Source organism: Falco peregrinus, chromosome 2, assembly GCF_023634155.1.
Source record: "Falco peregrinus isolate bFalPer1 chromosome 2, bFalPer1.pri, whole genome shotgun sequence".
Taxonomy (NCBI): domain Eukaryota; kingdom Metazoa; phylum Chordata; class Aves; order Falconiformes; family Falconidae; genus Falco; species Falco peregrinus.
The window spans coordinates 118,992,898-119,020,188 of record NC_073722.1 but is presented as its reverse complement, the minus strand read 5'-3'; the positions used below and the strand labels follow the sequence as shown (position 1 = coordinate 119,020,188).

At 54.1% G+C, this 27,291-nt stretch overlaps 1 protein-coding gene across 1 annotated transcript; it reads right to left on the bottom strand.

The window, feature by feature from the left end:
• Positions 1–768: 768 nt before the first annotated feature.
• EVPL (envoplakin) lies at positions 769–27,291 on the bottom strand. The gene is made up of 22 exons (XM_027795618.2): positions 26,642–27,291; positions 20,303–20,402; positions 19,652–19,806; positions 18,849–18,972; positions 18,075–18,200; positions 17,726–17,764; positions 16,807–16,968; positions 16,084–16,191; positions 15,337–15,432; positions 14,756–14,881; positions 13,679–13,825; positions 13,398–13,552; positions 11,816–11,913; positions 10,767–10,948; positions 9,098–9,276; positions 8,524–8,662; positions 7,632–7,825; positions 6,954–7,104; positions 6,295–6,378; positions 6,099–6,209; positions 5,405–5,497; positions 769–4,553 (listed from the first exon to the last, which is right to left on the bottom strand). Exons 1-22 carry the CDS (start codon positions 26,713–26,715, stop codon positions 1,104–1,106), a joined length of 6,093 nt encoding a protein of 2,030 aa, XP_027651419.2. The 5' UTR covers positions 26,716–27,291; the 3' UTR covers positions 769–1,103.

Genomic DNA, 27,291 nt, shown 5'->3' with positions numbered 1-27,291 from the left:
TTCACAGTGGGGTAGATACTAGGGAAGAACATCTGGGAGATGAGAGTTGATCCTTTCAGCAAGGGCTGAGCAGTGGAAGTGACGGAGAAGAGTGAAAGCTCACCTGAAGAAACAGCAAGTGCAGATTTTCCCATACTGCTGGGTGGATCCTGCAGCCAAGGCCAAGAGCTGTAGAAAGCAACGTCACTGTGGACTGCAAGCATCATCAGTGCTACTGAAGGTCATCCCTTCCCTTGCAAGACATCTGCCTGGTACAGGACAAGCCCCCAGAGTCACCTACTTCAATAGGGTTTGGTTTTGCTTGCGGCTTGGCTTCCTCGGCCAGCAGCTCAGTGAAACGACCCAAGGCATTGTGCAGCCAACACCATCACTGGTTTGCAGCCAGAGGGGCATCAGGGACAGGCAGACGGGTAGGGGGCGGGCAGGGTGGCTGTTCCATTCAGTAGCTGCCTGCAATTAGACTGGATCAAACATAACATGGAGCTGCACCCTTTGGCAACCAAGTCCCTCTTTCAGAGGTGTCCAAATGCCCAGGGAGCAAAGTCCTGTTGGCTTTCAGTTTTAAAGACAAATAAAACAAAATCTTTAAAACTATAGACTCACAGGCAGAAAGAAATTTAGGGGGTTTGTTGTGAGATCAGGGGCAGAAGGGGTCTGCAAACCCTTTGTAGATTGGGCTGCAGGGCACAGGATTGCATGGGAGGAAGCCTAGCCATGCCTTCAGCCACTTTGCAGCGTCAGCCTGCAGAGACAACACAGCCACAGGGACACACTTTCTATGTTTATTGCATGCAGAAGAATGACCCAACTGGAAAACACCCTGGCTCTTCCCCCTTTCTGGGCATAATCCATTTAACCTACTGCCAGTGGAGTTCTCGCAGTCAGCCCCCCTTTGCTGTCACAGCAGCAGCCGGGGCTCACATGCTCACGCTTTCTTCCGCGCTCGGCCAAGCTGCGTTGGGAAGCAGATAGCTAAGATAAAGAGTATGCAGCCCTAAATGCTAGATGCTCTGTTCCTGCGATCGCTGCTGCCTCCGTGGGGAGAGGTGTTTTGAAGAGATGAGCTCCTGAAGGAACCAGATCCAGTACATGCCTGAATCCATTCAATGCCTGAACCGTGAGAGCCTGGGGGAACGGCTCGGCTGGTGGTACCTCTGATACCCCTCCGACGTGGCTGGGAGCAGCAGGAGGCTGCTCAGCGAATCCTTCCGGCAGAGGGCCATGGCCTCCTTGTAGTTTATCTTCTCTTTAGTGACAGGGTCAATGAGATCTTTCTCATAGCTGGACTCATCCTGGAGCCTGTTGGCCAGGTTGCCTGTTATCATCCCTGTCTGGGCAGCTTCCAGCACAGGGATGCGACCTGTTTTCTTGGGATCTATTAGCCCTCCAGTTAGATGCTGGACCTCCAGGTAGGGGAAAGCGGTGTCATTGGTCATCCATCCCTTCTGAACTGCTTCCCCCACAGACAGCCTTCGCTTGGTCACCGGGTCCTCAATCCCTGTGAAAGCCTTCTGGGCATTAAGCAGTCTCTGCATGTAGGTCCTGTCAATCAGCCCCCTCTCGATGGCCTTATGGACTGACAACCGGTCTCGAGAAATGAGGTCTATGATGCCCCCCGTGGCAGCCTGGGCTTCCAGGAGCTTCTGAGCTGTCATGGGATCAAGCAGCTTCTTCGCAACAGCAGTCTTGATGTTGTACTTGGTGTCGGTGGTGGTGTCATACACCCCAGCAATGGGAGATGTGTCCTCACAGAAGCCCTTCTGTGAGGCTGAGGGGAAGAAGCTTTGGGTTTGGTGGGTGGTGGGTGATGAAAGTGGGGATTTGGAGATGATGGAGCCAATAGAGAGGGTCGGGGGAGGCTTGGATTCCCCAGCCACCAGCAAGGCAAATTCGGAGATGGGAATCTTGCCATCCCGGTACAGCTGGTACTCCTCCTTCGTGATCCTCCTCAGCCTTAGCGCATCATCGATGGAGTACTGCTTCCCACTTTTCTTGTCAAGGAGAACTGAGACTTCCCCATTTGGGCCCAGGGTGGTGACTTCCTCCCAGTCACACTCCAGCTCTTGCAGCTGGATGTACTGGCCTCTGTCTATGATACCTCTCTTATAGGCCTCATAAGGGGACATATCCTTCCCTGTCTCAGGGTCCAAGATGGAGATCTTGGTGGAGAGGTTTGTCTCTCTCATCTGGGTCTCATGATTGATTTCTTCCCGGTTGACCCTTGACTGGAGATCTCGAATGAACCTCTCCTTGTTGTAGATCTGGTCCTTCTCCCTAAGGATATCTGCCTCCAGCAGAGAAAACTCATGTTCCAGCTGCTTCTTCTTCTGCCTGTCATTCTCAGTCCGTTGGTTGAGCAGTTTGGACTCCTCCCGAAGGAAGAGGACTTTCTGCTGTTTCTGCCTTTCCAGTTCCCGCAGTTCATTCTCCAGGTTGGCTCTCTCCTGGATGGCCAGGTTCCTGGCTTTCTGCAGCTCTGTCTCTTCGCGAGCCCATGTCCTCTTCATGCCTTCAGCTCTCTCGATCTTCTCCCTAAGCCGCCGTACTTCCTCTTCTGCCTTCTGCTTGGCTCCTCTCTCCCTGTTCAGCAGCTCCCAGATGCGTGCACGTTCACTCTCCAGTGCTCTGTCCTTTTCCACTCGAATCACCTCCTTGTAGATGGTCTTCTCCTGGGATTTTGTTTTCTGCAGGACATCAACTTGCATCTGCAGGTTCTTGCATTCTCTCTGCAAGTTCAGCACCTCCATCTTCTCACGGTCCAGCTCCAAGCGCAGGTTGCTGGCAGACTGTTCAAGGACCGGGTCCTTCTCCAACTTGACCACTTCTTCCATAATGATCTTTTCTTGCACTGGGGCTGGACTCTCCTCCAGTTCCTTTATTCTCAATGTAATTTGTCTCATCTCCTTCTCCAGCGCAAGCCTCTTGCTTCGATCCTCCTGAAAGTTGAGCAACTTCTCTTGCTCTTCCACCAGTGCACGAACCTGCTGCACGTCACGTTCCAGGCGACGCCTGTTGCTCACCTCCTCGTCCAGGCTCCGGCTCAGCCTGTTGTGCTCATCTCGGAGCTTTGGATCCTTTTGAGTCAGTATCACCTCTTGAATAACTACCTTTTCCTCTGGCTTTCGCCTCTCCAGTAGCATGTACTTATTCTGCAAGTCATAGATTGCATCCTCTGCAGCTCTCCTCTTTTGGGACATGTTACGCACCTCTTGACGGAGGCGATCAGCTTCTTTTTCCAGGAGTGGGTCATTCTCATATCGGATGACTTCCTTGTTGACCAGCTTGGTTTCTACCTTGGATCTCTCCCTCTTCCATTCATCCCTTTCACCCTGCAGCCTAATGAGCTGCTCTTGGGTCCTGCCGTTGGTGTTCACTAGCTCATTGAGCTGTTGTTTCAGCCTGTCAATTTCCCTGAGAATCTCCGGACTCTTCTCATGCTTCACAACCTCCTCTATAACCTCCTTAAGCTCCACCACTGGTTTCTGCGACCTTAGGACATTGAGCTCTGCTAAGGCCTCTTCCACTTCACTGTCAATCTTTGTCCTTTTCAGAGTAACTTCCTGCAGCTCCCTTTTCAGCTGTGTAATTTGCCGCTCCGTTTCAGGATCCACCAGGAAAATCTCATTGACCCTCTCTTTAACCTCTATCCTTGGTTTTTGCTTCTCTGCAATACTGTACTGGCTCTGCAGCTCTCCCAGCTCGCCCATAAGCATCACGTTTTTGCTCCTCTCTTCTTCAATCAGAGCTTTAAGCTTAGAAGACTCTTTCAATAACTCTGGGTCCTGCTCTACCTGCTTCACCTCCTTAACAATAATTTTGGGTTCTGCCGTTTCAATTAGTCTTTCCACCTCCTCAATCTTATTCTTCACTTTCACTATTGCTTCTTCAGCAGACTTCCTCTTGAAGGATTCTTCATCAATTTGTAGCTGCAGGGTCCTAACAGACTTGAGCATTTCTGGGTTTTTCTCTAGTTTGATCAGCTCCTTCACCACCACTTTCTCTCGGATATTGGGCTGCTTTTGCTCCAGCATGTGCAGCTCTCTCTTCTGCTGCTCAAGTTCAGAAGCAGCAGCCAAGCTTTCCTCCTGGAGACGTTTGATCTCCTGACGAAGACTGGCTGCTTGGCTATCCAGGCTTGGATCTTTCTCAATTTTTGTGATCTCTTTGGTGAGGAGCTGGGCAGGAACGACCTTCTTCTCACTCTCCATCTGGGCAAGCTTCCGGCTTATCACTTCAATGTCTCCTTGCAGGCTCTCCTTCTTTTTACCTTCCTCTTCAATCTGCTGTGCCATCCTAGACAGGTTACTCTCCACCTGTGGGTCTCTGTAATATTCTATCACCTCCTTTTCTTCCACTCTTTCAATGGGTTTCTGAGTCTTCAACATTAGCAGCTTGTTTCTGTGCTCCTCCAGGTCTTCTTCAATCTTGGCCACTTTCCTCCTTTCCTCCTCCAGCTGTGATTTCAGCCCCTCAGATTCCCTGCTTGTTGTGGCTTTGTTTTCAGATTGCTGGGTTCCCTCATGTACAGCTTCAATGTCCTCATGCACTTCCTTCTGCAAGGGCAAAGAAAAAAAAAAAAAAAAAAAAAAAAAGAGAAATGCAGGGAAACCAAGTCACTTTTTGAATCTGGTGCAGAGGCCTTTTTCATGACAAGGCATGGCAGGAGACAGAACTGGTACAGAATCCCCAGGGAGCCTCCAAATAGGGCTGTTTGTAAATGGCCAGAGTGGAAACATTCCCACCATCTCAAGCAAGTGATTTGGTGTGTCTTCCCCTTGTCTTGGAGATGCTACAGCAGCCCACAGAGGGGCTTTGTGCTGCCTTGTTGTATCTGCAGCTGAGGGAGGGTAAGGTGGCCAGTCCTGGCTGCGCAGCTGGTTCATGGTGGCATCATGGAGCATCCCAGTTCCATCTCTTGTCCTTCCTGAGCACCCTGAAAGTCAGCCAGACCAGGGACCTTTCCTACAGGTGAATCAAACCCTAGAATGGCATAGAAGTCCTATTTCTTGGAAGTGTTTCCAGAAGGCTGTGATCACTAAATTCCAGCCACATCCAGACATGAATCTGAAATTCTCAGTCTGTGAATGTTGATTAGATACAGATGATAACAGGACTTAAGAGCCCTCATCTTTTTTCCTAGCATGAACTAGAGCTTCGGTAAAGGGGTGAGGGCTCACAGAGGTGATGAAAGTCACGACCTGAGGTTAGTGTCAGTGAAACTCTGGTTACTCATGGTCTTTTTCTCACAGGGGTTTCCATTCCTGTCCTTCCTTACACCTGACGGGGAAATCTGGGGAGGGGTGGGGGGATCCCAGGCTGAGCAGATTGCTGACAGCTTTGGAAAGATCATTTCAACCGCCAATCTAGAGTGCCCCAAATCTTGCTATGAGCTGTTAACTGGTACCTTCTCAACAATCTTCTTGGCAAACTCCAGCCGACTGAGCTGCTGTTTGTTTTCTGCTGCCAGCTCCATGTAGAGCTTGGTTGCATCATTTTCCTGAAAAAGAAACAGCAGTGAGAGCCTTGCCCCTCACCCTGACACAGCTCTGCTGGATGGCACACTCTCCCCACCCCTCCTTTGACCTGGACACACTTTGTGAACTGTACTATTCCAGGGATCAGTGTCTTCACATCTGACTTTCTAGAGAGACGCAGATCCTGCCCCCTTTATCTGCATGCCTGGCAGATGCCTGCTAGCTTACACAGGGTCCAGACTTCCAAATGCACCTTGGGCCACGGAGAGCAGTTGGCAAATAGCCCAAAGGGCTGCGGGAGAACTGAGGTTTAACTGGAAGAAGCACCCAGGAGCTCTGGCTCAGTCCTGCCCCTGCACACCTACCCTGTAAGTTTTATCTTCACACACAATATGGTAAGGAGGCATCACCAGCAATCTGAACCGAAGGTACCAGACACCCCCTAATTCTGGATCTCATGTGCTGCTTTGCCCTATAGACAAAGAGATCCCTGATGACATTTGACCTTGGGATTAGGACCATGATCAGCTGTGGCTGTAAGAGTGGATTAAGGCCTTGCAGAGGACACGGGACTTGGGTAAAGAGCTAGGCAACAGTTTCCATGCCTTCGTCTTAACGTTTTACCTGGGCCTGGATGCTTTCTTGTAGGGGGGTCACACGCAGCCTCTTTGCAGCAGAGTCGGTCAGGGTAGGGTCCAGAGAAGAGCTGTACTTGCCTGCTTGGAGTTCATAGTCCTGTTCAAAGCAGAAACAGAAGCATCAGCTGGGATCTCTTGGGTCAGACACTAAGGGAGTGCTACATGGGAGAACCCAGCCATACATTGAGTGTGGACTGCACGTTCCGGGATAGTCTGACCACTGCGTTCTTCTCAGGCTCCTTGCTTTTGATCTCCTCCACCAGCCTCTGCAGGAGACACACACGACATTAAGGACTGGTTGAAATACAGCAACCCAGTAATACTCTTGAAGCCAAGAGCAGTAGCTCAGCCTAGTACTGGAGGGAATGGTGGGAACACAAAGACATTTAGAACAGTCTCTGGGGCTTTAGAGGTTCTCAGCAGCACTCTCACCCAGGATCTGCCACACTGATTTACCACAAATGAGATAAACACTGGCCAACACAGAGACCTCCACATCTCATCATCTGAGATAGTCAGCTTGTGATCTGCTCAAGGAGAGAAGGATGCATGACCCAGATGCAACATCTCAGCCCAAGGTGCAAGCTTTCAGGATCTGGGTGCGTCCTCTCAGTGCAGAGGATATCAGCCTGGGGGTGACTAGCTCAGACCAGGACACCAGCAGCATAGATGAACACAGTGGGGCAAGATACATCATGTGAGCTGCAATCTATTGTCTCCTTGTTCTAGTTCATTCGCTATGATGGGTGGAGCACGCAGCTAGGAGCTGGTTGGTGTAATTTTGCATACTGTTCACAAGCAAATTCCCCTAACAGGTCATGATGCTTGCCCTGGAACACACCTTCTGTGCCTGCAGCTTGTAATTGATCTGGCTTGGCCCATCGGTGGTCTTCACTTGGTGCTTGGGTAGGTTGTTCATCCAGAACATCAGGTTTTCATTGGAATTTTGGAACTGCTGGTAGGTAAGGCTGATATTTCTGAGGGTTTTCTCTCTGCATAGCACAAAGATGAACAGGAACATTAAGGGGAAGGGCAAAGATTCACATGCAAGTTACTAAAAAGACACTACGGTGAGAATGTCACCACAACAGACACCAAGATAACAAAAACAAGGGCGTGACAACTGGTCCCTGAGTGGGGACCACAACTTGGTGTATATCAGGTTTGCTACTGCAGCATGAATACAAACTGGGAGACGAGAGAAAGAAAAAGGCAGGCAACCAGCAGCAATGCCTGTGAGAAGTGTTAAGCACCGGGGGGGGTCTCTCTGGGTAGGGTCACTGGGTCAGGCAAAGGCCAGCAGTCAGCTACTCCAGACTGCCTTCTCGCAGCTATCTGGAAGCTCAGGCCCGTGCTGTGGATAGGAAGGTGGCAACCACATGGCAGGACAGACCTGGTCCTCAGTATTACAGAACAGTGGTCAGGATCAGGGTCCTGCAATGAAGGACGTACGCTTGGGACTCAGGTAGCGTGGACCAGCATTAGTTAGAGGAGCAGAGATGCTGCCATAGTTCCTCACCGCTGATCCAGTTGGTCCGCAACAGCATGGTAGCGATCATTGAGGAGCTGCACCTCCCGCTTCTGCCGGGGCAGGTCAGGGCAGTACTCCTGGAAGTTGTTCTGCACGGCGCTGCAGCTGTGCTCAGCGTCCTTGAGCGCCCGGTTAAGCTTCAGCACACAGTCCTCTTGGGCCACCACATCCCTCTTCATCTTCTGCAGGGGAAAAAAAAAAAAAAAAAAAAAAAAAGGCATCTCCAGGTTTGCATCAGTCAATGCACCAACCAGAAATAACCTCCTTAACACTGCTACTAGCCGTGCACTACCTGGGGGCTAGTCAGGCTCTCCAAGACAGACATGCAATGTGGAAGAGATGGAGCAGTGAGACTCACTCAGTAAAGCAGCAGGAAGCAAGGTGGGTTGGATGGTGCATGCAGCAGAAGGGAGAAGTTTTGGGGGTTGATGTGCATGCAGCAGAAAGGAGAAGTTTTGGGGGTTGATGGTCGGGGTTGGAAGGGACCTCTGGAGATCAACTAGTTCAACTCCCCTGCTAAGGCAGGTTCTCCTAGAGCATGTGAAGGCAAAAAAGGGTCACTGAGCGCTAAGGATGGGGCAAGGAGATCAGGAGCAGGAAAGAATAGGGATGGATGTGAGGCAGAGCAACAGAGGTTAGATGCTAAGGGGTTCATCCTGTATTTCAGGAACCCCAAAAGTAACCCGAGAGGGACAGAGCTTTTTGCTAGCCAGCGAGCGCAGGTCAGCCTGCAACACTAACATAAAGCCTTCAAGGAACAAGTCCTTAGAAAGGCTTCATCACTGGTGCCTCTAGGTGCTCAAATAAGCAAAGTCCAGCTCTCCCCACTGTGGCTACCAGCGATCTCCCTTCCTTAATGAAAAGCCTGATGTTCCCCTACCTGCAGATCATTGGCCCGGTCCTGCAGGGCATTGGGAGATGCAGGAATGATGCTATCCTGAGCCAGCTTGGCCTCAAACGTGCTGACAATCTTGTCTGTGTTCTCAATTTGAGTCTCCAGGTTCAGGGCAGCCTTAGCCCTGGGTAAGAGAAAAATGACAGGACAAGGTTAGCTACAGAAGATCCCATTCTTCTCCTTTCCTCTCTGATTTTGCACATTTAAGCTTATTTACCATTGAAGCTTCTGCAGCATAGCAGAGAACAAGCAATATCCCCACATAACCCTGTCATGCTGCCCAGAAATCAGGTACGTGGCATGTCACCACAGAGCAGAGCTGGGACACACCCCCATTGCGGTGGATTTTCCACAGTGAGGGGATCACAGGTTACATACAGGACCTCCTTGAGAGGTGTCTTTGATGATGGATGGGAGGTTTCCAACCTGCACCAGGCTGGATGGACCTCAACCAACACCCAGAGAGACCAAAAGAGTTTTCTCTCATGCTTCTGTGTTGACACCTCTGTGCAAAGACTTCCGTCCCTCATCCCCATCAGGCCTTGCCATCATCACTCACTTCTCGTTGTACAGGCTGGAGAGCATATTGACATCGTTGTATTTGCTCCTGAGGGCATTCAGTGTGACGGGAAGCTGGGACGCCGAGGTGCTGGTGGGTTTCTTGGAAAGGTAGGTCTCACACTCCTTCTGCAAGGCATCCTTGGCTGCCCCCAGGTTCTCAAGTTTCTTTGTTGTTTCCTGGCACATCAGATGGGAGCAGAGTCACCCAACGCAGTCATAACAGTGCTGTTGCGAAAAGGTGTCTCCCCCAGGGGCGGATTTTGCTGTGGGGCTAAGGGTGCGGTAGCCCTCTCATGAGGAGCTGGCCCTCGGGCCACAGCCCCATCCAGGCTGCGGCTGTCTGGCAGCGGCAGGGTGTGGGAAAGAGATCCGCACGGGCAGTGATGGAAGAAGCCTACCTGCCTGGGTCTACGCTCCTGCCAGGGCTGGGTAAATACCCACAGATGAAGATGTAACAAGCTGAACTAGTACAGACCCAGACCTTATCCCAGAGCAAAGAAGGGGGGCTCCAGGGCGCTGCCTCTTTTCCTGCCCCCCCCCCCTCACACCTACCAGTCTGCACTCCCCACCAGGTGAGCCTAGTCTTTGGATTAATTCCCTCTCCCCGTAGTCTTTTATGCTACAGACTTGAAAGTGAGGGGGGACAGCATCCCCACAACAAGGCTTAGGACCTTCCAGGACTGGTCCACAGCTCTGAAACAAATGGACCATCTTGCTGCAGAGCTGAGCCAAGGGAAAAGCCTGCGTTTCCCGAGGGTTTGGTTTAATCTGTCCCATTTCGAGGGCTCAAGCCAGCCTGAAACCCTTCCAACCGCAGTATGGTCTTCTCCTTTGAAGCACCAGTTGTCATCTCCTGCATAATTCTTACGTCAACCTGATGTTGGCCAAGGAGACAGCACTACCGAACTCATCCTGCCATGGTGAAAATTTATTAAATAGATTACTGCATATGAAAAAGTCTCTGCCTTTAGTTAGGAATTTAACTTGGACAGGGAGCTCAGGGAGCTCAAGGACAACTGTAATGAGCAGGTGGGGTTTGTCCTGAGCCCCCTGAACAAGCAAGACGTGAGCAGGACCATCCAGACAATAATATTGTGTGCAGCTGCGTCATGACGGTAACTCCACCATGCTCGGGCATCTGGCCAACATCCCTGGCATGTGTGAACCTTATGAAAGATGAGACAGTGCATGCCTGCACTTAGCCTAAACTTCAAAGTTTACATACACTAGGTATGTAAACTATTTTTGTTTTTCACTGAGTATAAAGGCAGGCACGCTCTGGGACTGGGCAGAAGCCTCAGCTATGGATGGAGGCACCATGTAGGAATCTTCCCAGTTACCGAGAGACTCCTGGTGCCGGCTGCAACAGGGCTGCCCAGCCAAAGTGGGGGCCTGGATGTTAAGGTGGTAACTGGTGATGAATTCTTTTCTTAGCCTCTGTAACACTTCCTGGTAATGATTTGATGCTTCGCTCCTATTGCTTTGTTATCATATTGTGCATAGTAACTAGTACTGTTCCTTTTTATCATACGGCATGCTATTTTCCTTTATTATATTGCAATATAATAAGCTGCATTTATTCTTATATTTGATTTGGAATTCATTTTTGCTTGGTATCGAGTCAATCAGCAAAACACCTGCCCCAAGCCCCCCACAGCAGCACCCACCTGCTGGTGTTTGATCCTCCTGGCAAGGTCATCTGTGGGGTCACTGTAGTGCACTGGGGACCTCACTCGGTTCAAGACCTCCTTCTCTACCTGAACCAGGTCCTTGCCAACACGATCCAGGCTACCGAGAAGCTGGTCAGCTTGGGGATCATCCTGGATTACAGGGGGGGTCCTGGACAGAGCTATAGTGAGACACAGCTTGGGTTAATCCCCATTCCTCACCTGCCATCCCAGTCATGGTGCATGGCCCTTTCCCTGAGCTCTCCCGTACGTGGTCCCAAAAGCTCCAGCTCCCTCTCACGACAGCCCTGCTGCAAAACTGTCCTTCGTGTTCTGCGGCTCTGAAGCACACAGGCTCCTCCTGAGCATGGGGGTTTGGTGCAACCATAAATGATACAGTTAGCATTTCTGATCCGCAGAGCATCATGCACATGCATGTGCCTACCCATGGAAAAGGCTTAGGAAAATGGATTTATGTAGCTCTGCCCTGGCCAGCCAGAGCTCAGGTCCAAAGAAGGAACAAAGACAGCCATGGGCTGCCATGCAGACACATCCCTGCTCAGCTCTTTCTTTTTTTCTTGGGGGGAAAAAAAAAGCTCTGGGAGCTTTTGAACTACAGCTGTGGGAGTAACACAGCTAGTCAGGGCTTTAGCCATGGCTGTCTGCTTATTCCACAGCCCCCAGCTGGGGAAGAGAACCACAAGGGACCCCGATTCCAAAGGATGTTTAATTAAGGCTTCTGGATAGGCACATCCGCCCGCAGCCCTAAATACCCTGCAACCGTTGATGGAGCTGGAGGTCAATCTCAGAGGTTTGAGAAGGGCAACAGAGATTTTAAGTGAATTGCCCAAGATCACACGGTGAGCCCTTGGCAGCACTAGGGGTCAAGTTATCGCATCAGCTGCTCTTTTCCATAGAGCAGCAGCCAACCTCACACTGACCCACAGGTACCCCTGCCTGTCCGGGTGACCGCTCTGCTTCCAGCCAGGCTCAGGAGCTCTGCAAGGGAGGTGCATGGGCTTGCTTTGGAGAGGGCTTGGCTAACATACCCGGCTGGCTGGGCTGAACCTGCTCCTTCTGGCTGCGTCTCAGGGTGCTCTGAACCGCCGCTCGCTTCTGCTTCACCGTGTTAAGCTCCCCCTCCAGCCTGTGAGCAAAAAGGAGCATCGTCAGCCAGCAGGATGGGAAACTGCTGCACCGAGCAAGCCTTGACAGAGCCCAGCTCAGCAGCAGCTTCATGGCTTTGCCAGGGAAGGTGCTCCCAAAGGCAGGGGCAGGCTGGGAGTCTGCAGCCTGTTGTAGTTCAGAGATGTCCCTTAGGAAAGAAGAGAGCAGCAAGAGCAGCTGATTTCTCCCCGTGGAGCCAGTGTTTCCAACTCTCAGCAGAACCTATCAAAGCTGGAAATTTTCGCTTTGCAGCTTTGCAGGAAGCAAGTACAAGTAGCTGCTTCTGTGGCTGCTGCACTAGAAATGCCAAGTCTCATTTCTGAGGATGGTTCCCCTCTAACGAAACTAGGGCTGGGATCAGCAGGAGCTGGAAGGACCAACAAAAAATATCTCTGGGTGAGAAAAGACTGATGGAACCAGGAGGAGGGGCCTTCGCAGGACCAGGCTAGCTGACATCCCTGCTGTAGACTGCTCCAGCTGAACATCGGGCTGAAACCAGCAAGTCCCAGCTTGCCTGGCTGTTGCCAGACGAGGGCTGTCCCTCCGCAGGGCCAGGACATAGCACCATGCAGAGGGACTGAATGGTGGAACAGGCTGGGAAATAAAATAAAGACAAGTATTTTGCTTGTAGGAGGGGAAGCAAACACCGGGAGATGCAGTAAGCCATCAGATGTGGCCTGAAAAGGGGGAGAGTTTTCCAGGCAACACCTGCAGAGCTGTTAATCCAAGAGGACACAGCAAACATGTTCTTTCCTGTTTTAAAACACAGATGGAACCCATAAATCCAAAGGACTCGGTAATCTGGGACATGTGAAGAGGGGTACGCACCCAGGAAGAGCAACACAATGAAGTAATGACACCCGTGTGACTAGGGACCCAAGCTCCCGTCACGGGCATGCCCGAGTCAGTCTGAATCCGGGCTGTGGACCTTTCCAGAGCACTTGAGCAGCACGGATTTACCCAAGCACCCGGGGATATGATTAAAAAGGTAATGCTGAAGCTGCCTGCACCACCGCCCCATCCTGTGGGAACCACAGAGGCTGGCTGAGCAGCCAGGCAGCAGGCTACAAAGGGTTCAAGGAACGTTTCTCAGTTTCTAGCTGGAGCTGGCTGAGAGGAGATACTACAGATAACTCTGTCCTGTTTGGCAAGTCCCAAGCTCCAGACTGATTCTGCAATGAATTTAGTCAAACCTGTGCGAGTCATATGTTTGGGTGAAGAAATCAAGCCTGACTGCCAGAAAGCAAGGTCTGTGCAGCGCGCAGTGCCGTCGAGGAACGGCAGGAACCTGGACGAGATACTTGGGTGCAGGGAACAATCCCTCTCCTGGAGGGATTTTGTCCTAGACAGTCAAGAGGTCTGCTCCCAGCTGCTATTTCTCTGCAGCTGAGGCAGTCAGAGCGGCTGCGACCTAGGAGGGAGTCTGAACATCTCCCCGAGTCAGGGTTTCCACTGCAGGCTCACCTATTGACCTTGTCAATGGACTCAGGGTCTGGTGGAGGGATGGAGAAGCAAGCAGAAGGTGCCTCCTGGACCACACCAGTGCTGCCCTGCACCACCCACATCTCTGGGTTGCTGTTGTCCTTCAGAGTGTACTTGTCCCCTCTGGTCAGCTGTACCTGGGACAAAGACACAAAGCCCAGTGAGAGGCTTGGCTTTCTGGCACTGGGAGCCACCGTCTGGAGCAACCAAAGAAGAATCCAGTTGCCTGCCTCTTCTGAGGATATTGCTAGCCAAGCCCTCACCTCCCCAGCATCCCAGTCACAGAGGGTGTCCAAGGTGAGGGTCTGAGGGGGATGCATCCTCCGCAGTTTCAGTGGACTGATCTCTTTGCTCCTTCTTTTTAGGTCACTGATGCTCTTCTCTGCCTGCTTCACCACCTTCTCCTCGTTCTAGACAAAACAGGGTAAACAGTGGTTGTGACCAGGCTTGGGTGAGAAGGAAGGGGAGGGTCACACTACGGTGGGTATGCTGGGGCCAGCTCTCCGTCCTTGTGTGGTCACTGCTGGGGTGGAGTCAGGAGTTTCTCCATTCTTGACCCCTCCATGTCCCTTCCCCTTTTCATTATCAATGCTCTCCTCTGTTTCCTTCACTCATGGCAGATCTGCCCTTGAAGGCACAGCCTGAATTAACTTTAGGTGATCCCACACTGTCATATTAAATGTCCTGGAGAAGTTTTTCTTCTCAGAAATGGAACACCTGCCAAGAGGTGGCTGCATTCCAGTGTCAGCAGGTACCAAGATACCAGCACCTCTCAGGAGTGAAATGTGTTGCATGCATGGGAAGATATCATGTTGAAAGTGTCCCCTCCCTCTCTCCCAGGCAAACGTTCCTTTCCTACCTGCATCTTGTCCCTGAGGTCAGATTTATTTATTCCCTCCCTCGCCCCGAGCTCCTGAGAGTGCTGAGGAGATGGGACGACCTTTCCGGGCTGCTTGGATGCCAGCAGCTCACGCTCTCCATGGGGCCTCTAATCCAAGTGTCTCATGTTTAGGACAAAGTGCAGCTCCTCCCTGTGCTTCCCCTTCACTCTCATGGTGACCTGGGGCCTGGCTGCCTGTCACTGATGGGGACCAGTGTCTCCCCAGGGGTCACTGCCCCACAGCATGAGCAGCACGGACCTTCTGGGGCTACAGGGGCTCGGCATCCAGAGCACAGTATTGCTGTAAGCTTCTCCCTCCCTAGCCCAGAGCTGGCCTGAGCTGTCCCGGTAGGGTTATTTATCCACCTCTTCCCTTTCCCCACTATTATATATCGGGGAGGTTGTAATGTTTGGTCTGCCCCTTAGGTCCAACTAGTGCCACCAGCCCTGAAGACCTCACCTCCAGCTGCAGCAGCAGATCTGACACCACCCCAGGGCTATCTTTGTTGAACTTGCTGTATTTAGTGTCCAGGTCAGAATTCATCTTCTTCAGGGAGCGACTCACAGCCTCAGCATCATCCTGGAACTGGAGGTGTGGGGTAGGAAAACAGTCAGGGGTGGGAGGACATTACTATCTCCAAGTACATGGGGTCTCCCATTCTCAGCGTCTCTTCCACAACCCACCCGGGGCTCACAAGACCCTACAGACCACCCTCTGGCTGCACGTTGGGACAAGGACCCTGCACCGCCCGAACCACAGGCGAACAATCCAGATCAACGGACAGGCCCCAGGCACTGACGGCAAGCTGTCTTCTCCAAGCCAACATGCTCATGCAACAGGGCCGACAAGGTGAGCTGGGAGCCAGTCCTTCGCTGCAGCACTAAAGGTCTGTGTTTTGAGGAGTGTTTCCCCAAAATACCCTGGCTAGGTGTAAGCAAAGGATCTCCCATCCTCATCCCTTTGCTGCCTCTCTTCCCAGCCTGCCCACGCTGGCCCGACCCCGCAGCCCCACGGCCCCTGCTCTCCTCATCGCTTTTTACCTTCTTATAGCTCTCCACGCTTTTCAGTTGACTCTCCTGGCAAATGCAGAGGTTCAGGAAATTCTGCCACTCGTTCTTCAAGGCTTCCTGGTGAGCCTGTGGAGGGACAGAGCACAGCTCAGTGGGCTCCAGCTCGTCCTCCCTCCCCCCCCACGGCTTCTGCTGCCCCCAGAAGTCCCAGCGATCAGAAGAAGAGTAAAGACTGCTGTGGAGCAGAGGCAAAGCTACGCCCAGGCACTGCCTGCTGCTGAGCCTGAGCGAGGACACGCTCGACACGGACCTGGCTCATACAGAGCAGCACCATTTCTCAAGGGGTCTCAGCTCCAGTAGTGCTGGTGGCCGAGAGCCCACCTCAGCTTGTCACTGTGTCTGTGGGCTTGGAAACACAACCTCAGAGGCTGGGAGCTGGTTTCGCTTGGGAGAGGTCATGCTGTGGCATAGCTGGAGCTTCACAGTAGCGTCAATGTGGCTGCAGCAGCCCCATGTGCGAGCACCAGAGCGGGAGCTGGTCCCAGCAGACAGATGCTAGCCACTGTCTCCTGGAGAGTCAGGAATGGGTGAAGATCCTGCATTGCCCCCAGCTTCCCCCCGGGGCTGCAGCAGGCAAATACAGTGCAGTGTGAGAGGAAAGAGTAACAGTTCTGCAGAAGAGGTGAGGAGGTCTCCAGCAACCCACCCCCTGGCTCGTGGTGCACAAAGACAACCTTGTTCTCTTACGGGGTTTTGGAAGAGAGCCCCTTTCCCTACCTGGATAGGCTTGACAGCTGGGTGCTTTAGCTCTATCATCCTATCCCCATCGTCCTGAAGATGGTTCACAAGCTCCTCCTGGCTGAGTAGCTCGTTAGACTTGAAATCCTGAAGGGAAAGAAAAAATTGATGACCATGGGAGCATGCAGGGAGCACAGAGCAGCCTCCTGGGGCACCAAACCCCACGTAGCAGCGAAAAGGTTCCCAAAGTATAGCCATCCTTGTTTGTTTGTTTTTAAAATAACAGAAAGGGGCAAGGCAAAGCTAAAACAAATTAGACACGCTTGGGCCTCAGAAAGCATCACGGCATTCGTTCAAAGAGCATTTTCCTAAGTAATTATCCCTCTCTTCTTCCTGGTCCCAGCATATAGCAGTCACTGGGTGTTGTACTTTGGACGCCGAGGCTGACACGATGCCGAGCCTTTCCCTCCCCTCTGACTATGGGCAGCCTCACCGACAGCTCTCTCGTGTACAGTCCCACACGCCAGCTCAGGGGACAGGAGGGGACACCCAGAGTGGCTCATCCTTAACTCTAGCACGGATGCAGAGTGTCTCTTCCACTTCTGTTTCTGTGCCCAGCACTACCGGGATGCCCCAGGAAAGCACCAGGCTTAGGGCTGGTGGTGGATGTCCAGGAGGCTGGGACCCACCCTGCAAATCCCACGTGCTGGGCTTGGGCAGCCTCCGGCGGCCAGGACATGCTGCCATCCCCCAAGAGCTCACCTCGTACTCCCGACGCACGCTCTGGACGTCCATCATTTGGTCACTCCAGTCTTGCTTCAGGATCCTGGTCTGCTGGTCTGTCAGGTAGCCCAGCTCCTTGGTGCAGCCCTGGAGGTGGTGGTAGAGGCTGCCCAGGCTCTGCCCTCGCCAGATGGACGCTTTCTGCCCACACGCACAGGAGACACACAGCATTGGTGCTCAGCCTGAGAAGCCCTTTCCCCCCGCTCCTCCTCCTCCTCCCCAGGACCCCGCTCATGTTGCACATCCACCAGGAGATTCCCAGAGACCTTGGTGAGACATCTGCCCCTGCTTGCTCTTATCTGATGGGGCTGCCGTTCCCTTTCCCTGCTTCACAGACAGGATATGTTTGTCTAACCAGAATCTCAGGTGTGGGCTGGTGCCTCGGGCAGCCCGAGGGCTGGCCCAGCTCTCTTGTATTTCTCACAAACTCCATTCTTCAGCATCAACCTCTACAGGCCCAGCTGGCTAAACCCAGGACCTTCTGCCTGGCCACCTCCTCTGTGGTTCGGCTGCTCATTTCCTCTCTGGAACCCTTGTCAGGGATCAGCGCAAGCCTCAACATTTGCAATCCTGATTTGGAACAGTGTGTAGGATGGGGCAGGGTTTCCTGCTGCCACGTCCCTAACCCTGCACCCACGGACGCATGGGCAACTCCAGAGCAAGGATCCACACAGAGGAGACACACAGATCTCACCCACAGCACTACCCTGAGGGCAGCCAGCGTACGCTCAATTTACACCCATTCCAGGGTGGGGAGGAAACAGAAGATGAGGGGGACAACTTCACTGTGCAAGGCCAGAGGTAGCTCCTGTCCTGAGCTGGGAATTCACTGTCCATCAGGGATGCTGTTACCCTGCTGTATGAACCCACCTGTCCAGAAAACCACTGAGAAGCTTACCAGCAAGTCCTTGTATTGGCTTTTTAGATCTGCCACATCCTGGGTTACAACACGGCCAAGACCAAGGGGAAAAAAAAAAGAAAGAAAAAGATAAAAAAGATGCTACCAAAACATGTGGTAGATGCTGATGATTTATGGAAGGTGCTTCAGAAACCATTCAGGAACCACTTCCCTGGCTCCTGCATGGCTTGATCTGTCCAAGCTCAGGTGTCCCCATGCCCTCTGCAGAACAAGGGTGGATATTCACTGTGCAAAGGGGCAGATGGGACACGCGGCCAGAGAGCAAGCAGAGCCCGAGGGGTCCCCAGGGAAGCCAACAGGAATGAGGAGGGGACGGAGGGTGGCTTACCCCGGAACGGAGGTTCTTGATCTGGAGGCCATAGGCTTCAATCTCCTTCTGGAGGATGTTGTGCTCAGCTATTTGCTTTTCCAGCTCTGACATGCCGGGGCCGTACTGTCCCCCATTGACCTGTTTCTGTGTGAAAGGAGTGAGGCAGAGACTAAAGCAGAAGACTTTATTTTGGGAGAAACCCCCGTGAGCACTGGTAGGGTATGAAATCATCTCGTATCTGACAGCAGTCCAGGAGGAGGGGAAGGGATCCTGTCGGTGTTTACCGTGACTGCTGCTGGTTGCCATTTCCCCACACACAGGGGCAAAGGTAACCAGGCTACATAACCCTGGTGTACGAACCGAAGTTGAACCCTTCCCATGGTTACATGCGCTGGAGGAACATAGTTACCATCCAGCTTTCAAGGGAATCCAAGTTGACTCCAAACCAGGCACACCACATACCCAGGACCTTGCAGTGTGAACCCCTAGGATATAGGGCTGTAAAGCCCTTGAAGACAACACCTTCTCCATCCTTTCATCCCACAGCAGAGCACCTCTACCCGATCCCCTTCCAGTCGCTCTAATCTGAAGGGCTCAATCAAGAGGGTGCTCCAGAGGGTTTTAAGAGGTGGAAGGAGAATTCTCCTACCCAGAGGAACTGAGTTACTTCCACCTGCCTCGGCGTCCCTGCATGATGCTGAGCACACGAAGGCTGGCAAAGCCCTAAAGGCAACAGCAAATTATCTGGTCTCGTAGGAGTTGGGAGGTGCATTAAAAAATAGCTGCTGTTACCATCTTTTGGTCCAGGATCCTGGCCCAGTCTACCTTGGGCCCCACATCAGGGATGTTCAGTTGCTCGTAGAGGGCCCGGTACTCTGCACACAGCTGTGTCACGCGGTCATGGAGCTGCTGGATGCTGCAAAGGAGAAAAGGTACATGCCTCTGCGTCAGTTTGGATGGGGGAGAATCAAGGTGGGTGTTGTGGAGCCCAGATTTCACTCGTAAGACCCAGGCTATTTTGTTGACCCTTTGTGACACTGGCCTCCTTCAGCAGAGGAGGCACTTGTCCTGGTGCTCTCCATCTCCAGAGATGTCTCAGAAACTACAGACCAGGAGGAGGCTGCAGGGAGATCAGGGCTGTCCCTTCCCAGCTAGGAAACAACTCTTCCCCCCTGACTTCCATCCAGAAGGGCTGAAGAGCAGAGAGGAGCAAAGCACCAGAGGCCAACTAAAGCTCTTCTCCCATTCCAACACCACCTCTGACTCTGTCCTTGCCTGAATGAAAGGCATTCACTTTAGGGAAGGCAGAGCAAAAGGGGATTTGCACTGGGAGTGGGGCCTCATTTTAGTCTTTTACAAGAGCTCCCAGATACAAGTGGGGACTCTTGGGTGATGGTCACTCTGGCAGCCACCCTGCCCACCACTGTCTTTACAATATATTGGCAGAAGCCCTGATTTTAAGGCTAAAGTCTGTGGGAAGAAGGGTGAAGCTCTGTCTCTCATGGAAACAACTGGAGCTCTGTCTAGATCCTGGGGGGGGGCAGGTCTCAAGTGGCTTGGTGCCCCCATCACACCAGTCCCCCCGCTGCACTTACTCTTTCTCTATCTCAGTAGCCTGAGGGTGTTTCAGCCGCTTGGCGCGGTCCACGTCCAGAAAGAGGTCCTTCAGCAGGGTCTCCGCTTCCTTCAGATTCCTGGCATTCTCTGGCTGGAACTCAAAAGCCTTGTTCTTCTGGTGATTGCTGGCATCCTGGAGACCAGGGAAGGCAGAGGAAAAAGCCTGGCTGGACCCCACAGCCATCACAACATTTTCCTTGGCCAACACAGAGGTTCTGGATGCTCAACACACTGGCCACTGGTGCAAGGGTGCAGCTGGGGAGCGGATGCCCAGCAAGCTGCCTGCTTCAGCATCTCTCCCACCCAGGGGACCAGCGTGGGTCAGGCTGGCTGCCTGCCTCGGGTTGCTGGGAGGCACAGGGTTGTGCTGCTGTAGGTGAGACAGCCTTGGCTGTGGGAAACATGAGGCACCAAGAAGAAAGCACAGAGGCTAGAATTTGGGAGGCCCCGGTATGCAGCCCCAGGGGCTGGGAGGCTCTGTGGGGTGCTCTGTTCCTCCCCAGCCTCGAGTCAGCCCCCAAACCTGCACCAGCAAGCTGATGCACAGAGCAGACACCTGACTTGTTATCCTAGACACGCATTTCTAGGCAAAGCCTCTCACCTCCCCACCACCTGCTACCACAACTCACCTGCTTGAGCCTGGATTGTGTCTCCAGGATGTCCTTCTCCACCTGGTCGGCATTTGTCTGCATGCGGGAGATGAGCACGGCCAGCTCATTTGTTGAGGACCTGAGAGAGGGAGCAGCAAAGCAGACAGGTGGGTGAAGGTAGTTCTCACCCTCTTCAGCACTGCCAAGGACCTGAAACAGGGTGGTTCTTCAGGCCTTTCCCCCACATCCTCCTGGTCTCCAAAGAAAGAGTCTAAGCTGGGTCCAAGGGCACGGGTGCACAAGTGGTCAGTGCCTGGCTGTTGGGTTCAGCCAAGTGAAGGTAAGAGGCGGCGTGTTCAGAGAGAGCAGGCGGTTGCTTTTTGAACACCATGCAACTCACCCGCACAGCTCCTTGCCACAAGACACACAGATGCTCAAAGGTTTGTGTGGATTCAAAAAGCATCGGAGGGAGGAAAAAGGGGGGGAAAAAATAGGAAAAAAAATATCACTGTAGCACTCCCAAATGCGCCAACATGTCTGGGCTGGGAAGACCCAAAGCCACAGACGGCTGGAGGGCAGGAGAGCACCCTGCAGAGGCAGCACAACATGCTTGCCCTGTTTAAGAGGCGCTTGCCGGGGTGTCTGCCCTTGGCTGCTGGTAGGGGTGGGTGAGATGGCCCTTCAGCCGGACCCAGAACGGCCATCCTGTGGTCTTGTTTCGTGCAAAGTGCTCGGCAGTGCAGCCCGTTGAGATACTGGAGAGCCCAGTGCCACCCCAGGACCGCGCTGCGGCGGACGACGACTGGCTCCGCAGACTACAAGCCCCTCTGGGCACTGCATAGGCTGCTGCAGTTGTGCTGCTTTCAGGGCTTGGGGACAAGTTTCCCAAGGCCACAGCACAACTACCAGCCCTCCTCACCCTGTGAAGATTCACTGAAGGTCCCCATCGGACCACTCCCTGTTGTCTCTCACCTCGGTGCCATCACACAACCCATGGGAACCATCACAACCCTTACCCCACCACCGCTATTGCGAGTGAGCGCTGAGAGCCCTGCCGAAACAGCCCAATCCAGAGCCCACAGTAAAGCACGGGATGGTTTTCCCAAAGCTCCCTGCAGCCAAGGAAGCACAAGCCTTGGTGCCACCTTTGTCCTCGTGTCCTGTCGTTTCTAATAGCGTCTGCCCTTGAGGACGGCGCCGGCCCTACCCTCCAGGCAAGGAGAGTGCAGCGCTGCCAGGATGTGGGCAAGCAGGGGCAGGAGCGTGGGGACTGATAGCATCACCCAGGGACTCAAGCCCTTGGACAACTGCTGCTGGGACAAAGTTCAGCAGAGGCTCAGCTCTGTTACGTGCCACCTCTGGGGTCTGAGACCAGAAGGAAAGAGTTTGTGGAGCAACAATGGGACATCACACAGGGGCCAGCTGAAGGGGGGACACTTCTTCAGGGCTGGTTGGTATCTCTCTGGTGGAGGAAGCAGGTAGGAGAAAGGTGATGTCCTGCAGGAGAGCAACCCACCCCTGCCCTCCAGCCATGTGGTTTCCTTCCTAGCCCCTGAATCCAGCAAAGACAGGGGGAAACTGTTCCCCTAAGGGTTATGTCATTCCTCCAGCTCCTCACCATGGCTCCAGCTCTTCCATGGTTCATACCAAAGGCTAGAGCAGATGCTGGGATGTTCATTTATTACAGCCCCAAGTGACTGTAAAGTGCCAGTGAGTGTTACGGTCACCCCAAGCCAAGCACTCAGATGCCACAGACGGAGCTTGTGTTTCAAGTCAGCTCAGCCCATGCCGACCGCAGCCAAGCCCGCGTTACTCCGGAGGAGGCACCGTCCCAGCACTCCTGCTCACAGCATCCTCCTGTCCCCTTTCTCTGACTCCTCCCTTGTTTTGGGTTTCCCAAGAGGGCGGCGTGGGCCTGCGATGCAGCAGCTCTCAGCTCCTTTGGGAGCTTTGGGTTGGCAGCGTCTCCTCGCCATGCCTCAGCTTCCCTGCCTTGCAAAATGCATGTCAGCAGAGTAAATGGGGGAGTGCTGCACTCTGGAAGTGCCCTCTTCTGCAGGGTCTAATTCCAGGGATCCCAAGCCAGAAAGCCTAAGCAGGGCATTCATCATCATCAAAGCATCACTGTCTGCTACAACCTGTCTTTTATATCCCGTTAAACATCCCTCCTCCCCCATCTGTGCCCCACGGATGCCTTTCCTGAGGTAAGCTGAAGTGCTCAGGGGGATGAGCGGTGGCCCCAAGTCCCAGCACAACAGGGGAGATGGGAGCAGCGCCGAGCCAGGACTCAGTCCCCGTGAACCTGAGTGTGCAGCAGGCTGCAAGCTCTAGGAGGTCCCCACTCCCCAGGAGGTTACACAATCTCCCACTCATCCCCGACACGCCTGGAATGAGGTGGTGTCCCATGAGCAAATACTTGAGCACCACCCAAATTTCCTGCCCAGGCTCTCTGCACAGGGAGGAGAGAGTGAGTCACGCGCTGGCCGCCATCCCAGGCGATGGACGCCATCCCCGTGCCCCGAGGAGAGCACCCTCCACCCCAGAGGTCTGGCTGAATTCGGCTCCCACCTGGGAATGACATCTATAGACCGTCCAGTTTGAACCCCGTTGTGATGTGACTGTGGATACCTCTGTTCAGCTCCAGGATGGGAGAAGTGAGGATCCATCCTTCCCAGGAAGGGTAGATCACCAACAACATCCTGCTTATTCCTGGTGGCACCCCCTTCCTGGCTGAAGGAAACACTGAGACACCCCATCTCTTGGTTCACAACCCTGGACACACAGATCAGCTTTTGTTTAACCCAAAGTACAACAAAACTATGGACTGAAAAGCCCCCAGCAACCTCCTGGTCACGGGCGCTCAGCCTTGCCCGTCCCCAGCCTGCGCTGCCCTTGCACCGCACGGGGCACCCGAGGTTAGAAACCAGGATGCTGTTGCAACCAACCTGATCTTCAGGGAAGAAGTGATGCTTCCTGGAGAACATCGTCTCAGGAGCAGAGGGGGTCTCCGCTTGTGTGTGTTGGAGTGGAGAGCCAGGAGGTCTCCACACTGGCCAAGGAAGGAAGCCTGGCGGAGGAGGAGACTGAGACCCTGTTGCCAGCAGCCAGGCTGGAAGCGGCTCTCCAGCCCTGCAAGCAGCTAAACTGCTTCAGTGTCTGCAAAAGAGTATTCTGGATGCTTGAGGAACACTGAAGCCAGGTAGGAGGCGTCCTGGGAGGAGAGGGATGTCTACATGCTGTCCTGGGGGCCAGAGTAAGGGCTGATGCATGAGTGGAGAAGCCATCTGTCCTCGGCTGAGCCTCCCACCCTTGCCGTGCTCCTCAGTCAAGGTGGGAGCAATGCTGAGGAACCTGCTTGGTCCATGCACACTTAGAGAAGTGTTCAAACCACCACAGGCCCTCCTACCCCAACCACAGACGGTGCCAAGAGGAGCGTGAGCTTCTCCTGTCCATGCCAACAGCCATCTGCACAGCCTGCAGTGACATGGATGCATCACTGTCCTTCCTCGGGGCTGCCCCATCCCTGCTGCCCTGGGATGCCCTCACTCAACAAGAGTGGACCACAGCTGGGCGCCACGTTTCAGGGTGAGCGTGCAGACACTTGGGCTGCAGAGAGGCAGCCTGGCATCAGGTGGGATATGTGGAGGCACCCCGAGCTTGCCTGTGCTCACGCTGGGCATCCCTCAGCATCCCAGGGCTCCGGTCCGACTGTGCACGGTCTGGCCGAGATGGCTGAGGGCAAGGCTGGGCAGAGGTCCTCCTGCTCCTCCTCCAGAGCCAGGGCAGGCCTCCTCCCTATGGCTATCTCACGCCTAGGAGAGGCAGAGCACTATTATCGTTATTAATTGGTTCATTTCTCATACCACTTTCTGCCTCCTAGACAGTCCAACTGCACGTGAGGGCCAGTGTCTCTCGGAAGGAGCAGGACAGTCCCCTGCTCCTGGTCACTCCTGCCAGAGCACGCTTGGGCAGGACCACAGCACCCACCCCCTTCGGTCCCTGATCCTCTCCAGCCCTCCCTTCCAGGAGACCTTCCCTTCTGGCCCCAAGGAAGACCCCAAAGCTGGGTCTCTTCTCCCCGACAGGCAGAACTTCTTGCAGCCCAGGCTGCTCCTAGCAGACCACCAACTGCTGCCAGTGCTGGGTCAAGCCCCCTGAGCCCACACCTGTCCCCCAGGGACCACACTGCTCTGGACTGATCGGGGAGAAGCAGAGTGAAGATGTGGCAGGAGCAGAAATCCCAGAAGACTATTAAACCAGGAGATAACTTGCCATCCACCCCCAAAACCACCCACGGCCTTTGTCAAGATCGCACCTGGGCAGCCAGTCCAGCCAGATCTGATTCAATTCCACATTCTCCTGAGTTTTCCCTTTCAGCCCCGCAGCGTGTCTCCTCCCGGAGCAGGGCAAAGAGGCTGCTCCTCGGGGACAACCCTGTGCCTGCTACTGCCTCACTGGGATGCATCCACCAAGTGGAGACAGCAAAGGGCCCTACAAGCCCGGACGCTCAACACCACGGTCCCAAGGACCAAGATGAGGTACCTCTCTAGGGGTCCATGCCAGCAGCGGCACCCACTAATCGTGAACCCCCAGAGGCACAGAACATCAATTGCTGCCCAGGTTCTGGCCTTGGGGCCACCAAGAGCAGCTGTGGGCCACCAACATTTTCTTGGGGCCATCTGCAGAGCTTGTGCTGGCGGCTCCTCCTGAGCCAGCTCATTCACCTTCATTTTCTCAGCTACCACGGGCCTGACCAAGCCCCGGGCCACGGCCGGAGGAATTAGCCTTTGTCTGATGGCTGGTGCTTCCTCGAACAAGCACAACCAGCTCGGTCATTGCCGCACTTCTGGCCCCGGCCTCCATCCTGCACAGGGATGAGGTGTGAGGTCTCACCGGGATGCGACCGCAGTTATCCCGAGAGGCTCAGGCCGGGGGGGAACCTGGCCCAACCCCCCCCCAGCAGGGGCTGCAGCGAGCTGGCCCAGGAAGCCTCGTGAGAAACCCCCAGCCCGGGTTGGGAAGCCAGCTGGGGAGGTGGATAAATTGCATTAGCGAGGCTACAAACCAGAGGCTGACGGGGCTCCGGGGCTGCTGGGGAGGTGCCTCGCTGCAGCCAGGCCCCGAGAGCGGCTTGGTGTTCGGAGAGCCCCCCCGTCCGTCTGCGAGATGAGTTTGTGAGTGCTCAGCTCCACTGAGGCAGAAGCTTCCCATGGCAGGGGTCCAGCTCCCGACACCCGCACGGGGAAGCCTCAGCCTTTGTGGGGGTCACCTTCTCCCCCCGTACCCCTGCCCTGCCCAGCAGCACTGGGCCACCACCGGGCCACCTCCCTCCTCTGTGGCTGTTTGCTAACCTGGGGTTTGGCCCCATAAATGGCGCAGTTGGGTGCCAGCACCGTGTGGTGTCCACCCAGGCATCTGCACACACACCGTCATGGGCTGCTGCTGCTGGTGGCTCCAAGAGCTGGGGCCAGCACCCCCTTCTCCCTGCAGGTCCCCCCCTCCTCAGAACAACCCCCCTTGCATTTCCTCACCCTCTAACCCTGGCTGGGGACAGGGATTCCCACAGAACCGATCTTCTAACACTACGAAGTGCAAAATTGCTGAGGAAGGTGGAAAACAACCCTGAGTTAGCAACTGCAGCTGAAGGGAGGGATGAGGCGTCTCTGCAGGAGCTCCCCCTCCCAGAGGACACCCTGCTCCTAGGGAAGCATCCTGCTCCCATCACACATGTCACCCCCCAGAGCTTAGGGGATCTCCTCAGAGGGGACACGGTGTCAGATCCTTTTGGTGCTGCCTCAGGCCTGAAAGAGGCAACCTCAGCTATGTGACCTGCAAAGACCCAGCCTGTCACCAGGGTGGAGAGGAGCAGTCACCAGCAAACCTAATCCTCACCCATCTTCACTACCTGAGCAGCACCAAACTGAGCATCCTTCTCCAGCGATCCCAGGTCCCAGGGCAGCATCACACCAACCTCACACAACCAGCGAGTCCTGGGATCTCAAATCCAGGCTAATATCTGCTTCACCATCCCGCAGACCTTGTTCCACCCAAGCACAGAGGCTGTGTTTATTCTTCCGTCTCCCACCTGCCCAAAGGGGGCTTTCCACCTCCCTGCTGGGTCAACACAGCTCTGAGCACATCTTCAGGCACATCCCAGGGGCTGCACGGATACTTCTAGGCTGGAGCACAAAGCCCACCAAAGACAAAGACAACCGCTGGGGCAGCATGTTTCGGCATCAGCTCCCAGCAAGCCCCAACTTTCTGGCTGCTCCGCAAAGAGGGATGGTTCTTAGGGTGGCTTAGGAGACATGGGGCGTTCCTCCCTCACCTTCCCCCAGGGCCCGCAGGACAGCTTAGAGAGAGGAGAATCACACTTACTTGCTAGGCTTGACAGGGGAACCTCTGTTGGGGGAACTTCTGCTCGGGGAGCCTTTGCCCACTCCCTTGAACATGTTGGTGAAGCCCCAGCTGGTCTCCCGGAGTCTGCAAAGCCGTCGTGGGTGCTGGCTCTCCACTCCGGTCTGTCGGGATGGAATGACAAGACTCAGTGAGGGCAGGTCGGCGGCGCGCTAAAGAGCAGTTTCTGGGAGGCTCCTCCCCGAGCACAGGTGAGCAGCAGCAGAGATGGAGGCACATATGAAAAAATTACTTGAAAAACCAGTTTGGGGTGGAAAAAGCAGAGCCCCAGAGGGAGAACAGGAGACCTCACCCTGGCTTGGAGAGCGTTTTGGCACACACAGCCACAACCATGCAGCAGTTTCCCGGCGGAGGGGCAGAGAGCACGGCCCTTGCAGGGAGGAAAAGTCTGCAAACACAACTTCGCAGCAGTGCAACGTGACTCCTGGGACACATTTTAACCATCTTCTTGCATTAGCTGTTTAAAATGGTAGAGAAGCAGCAGAAGCCCTACAGACGATGCCAACCAAGAGTTTTCTAAGGCGGCGGCAGCAGCAGTTTGGGAACCACCAATTCACAGAACATGATGTTATTTTGCAGTTCAGTAAACTCTTGGCCCAGGCTCAGCACAA

Bases quoted from the DNA above. Each gene is read 5' to 3' on its own strand.
- EVPL (XM_027795618.2), bottom strand. From the start codon at position 26,715: ATGTTCAAGGGAGTGGGCAAAGGCTCCCCGAGCAGAAGTTCCCCCAAC. The intron at 10,949-11,815 runs GTATGTTAGCCA...GTCTCACTATAG, and splicing joins GGTTCAGCCCAGCCAGCCGG to CTCTGTCCAGGACCCCCCCT. The intron at 8,663-9,097 runs GTGAGTGATGAT...TCTCTTACCCAG, and splicing joins TCCAGCCTGTACAACGAGAA to GGCTAAGGCTGCCCTGAACC.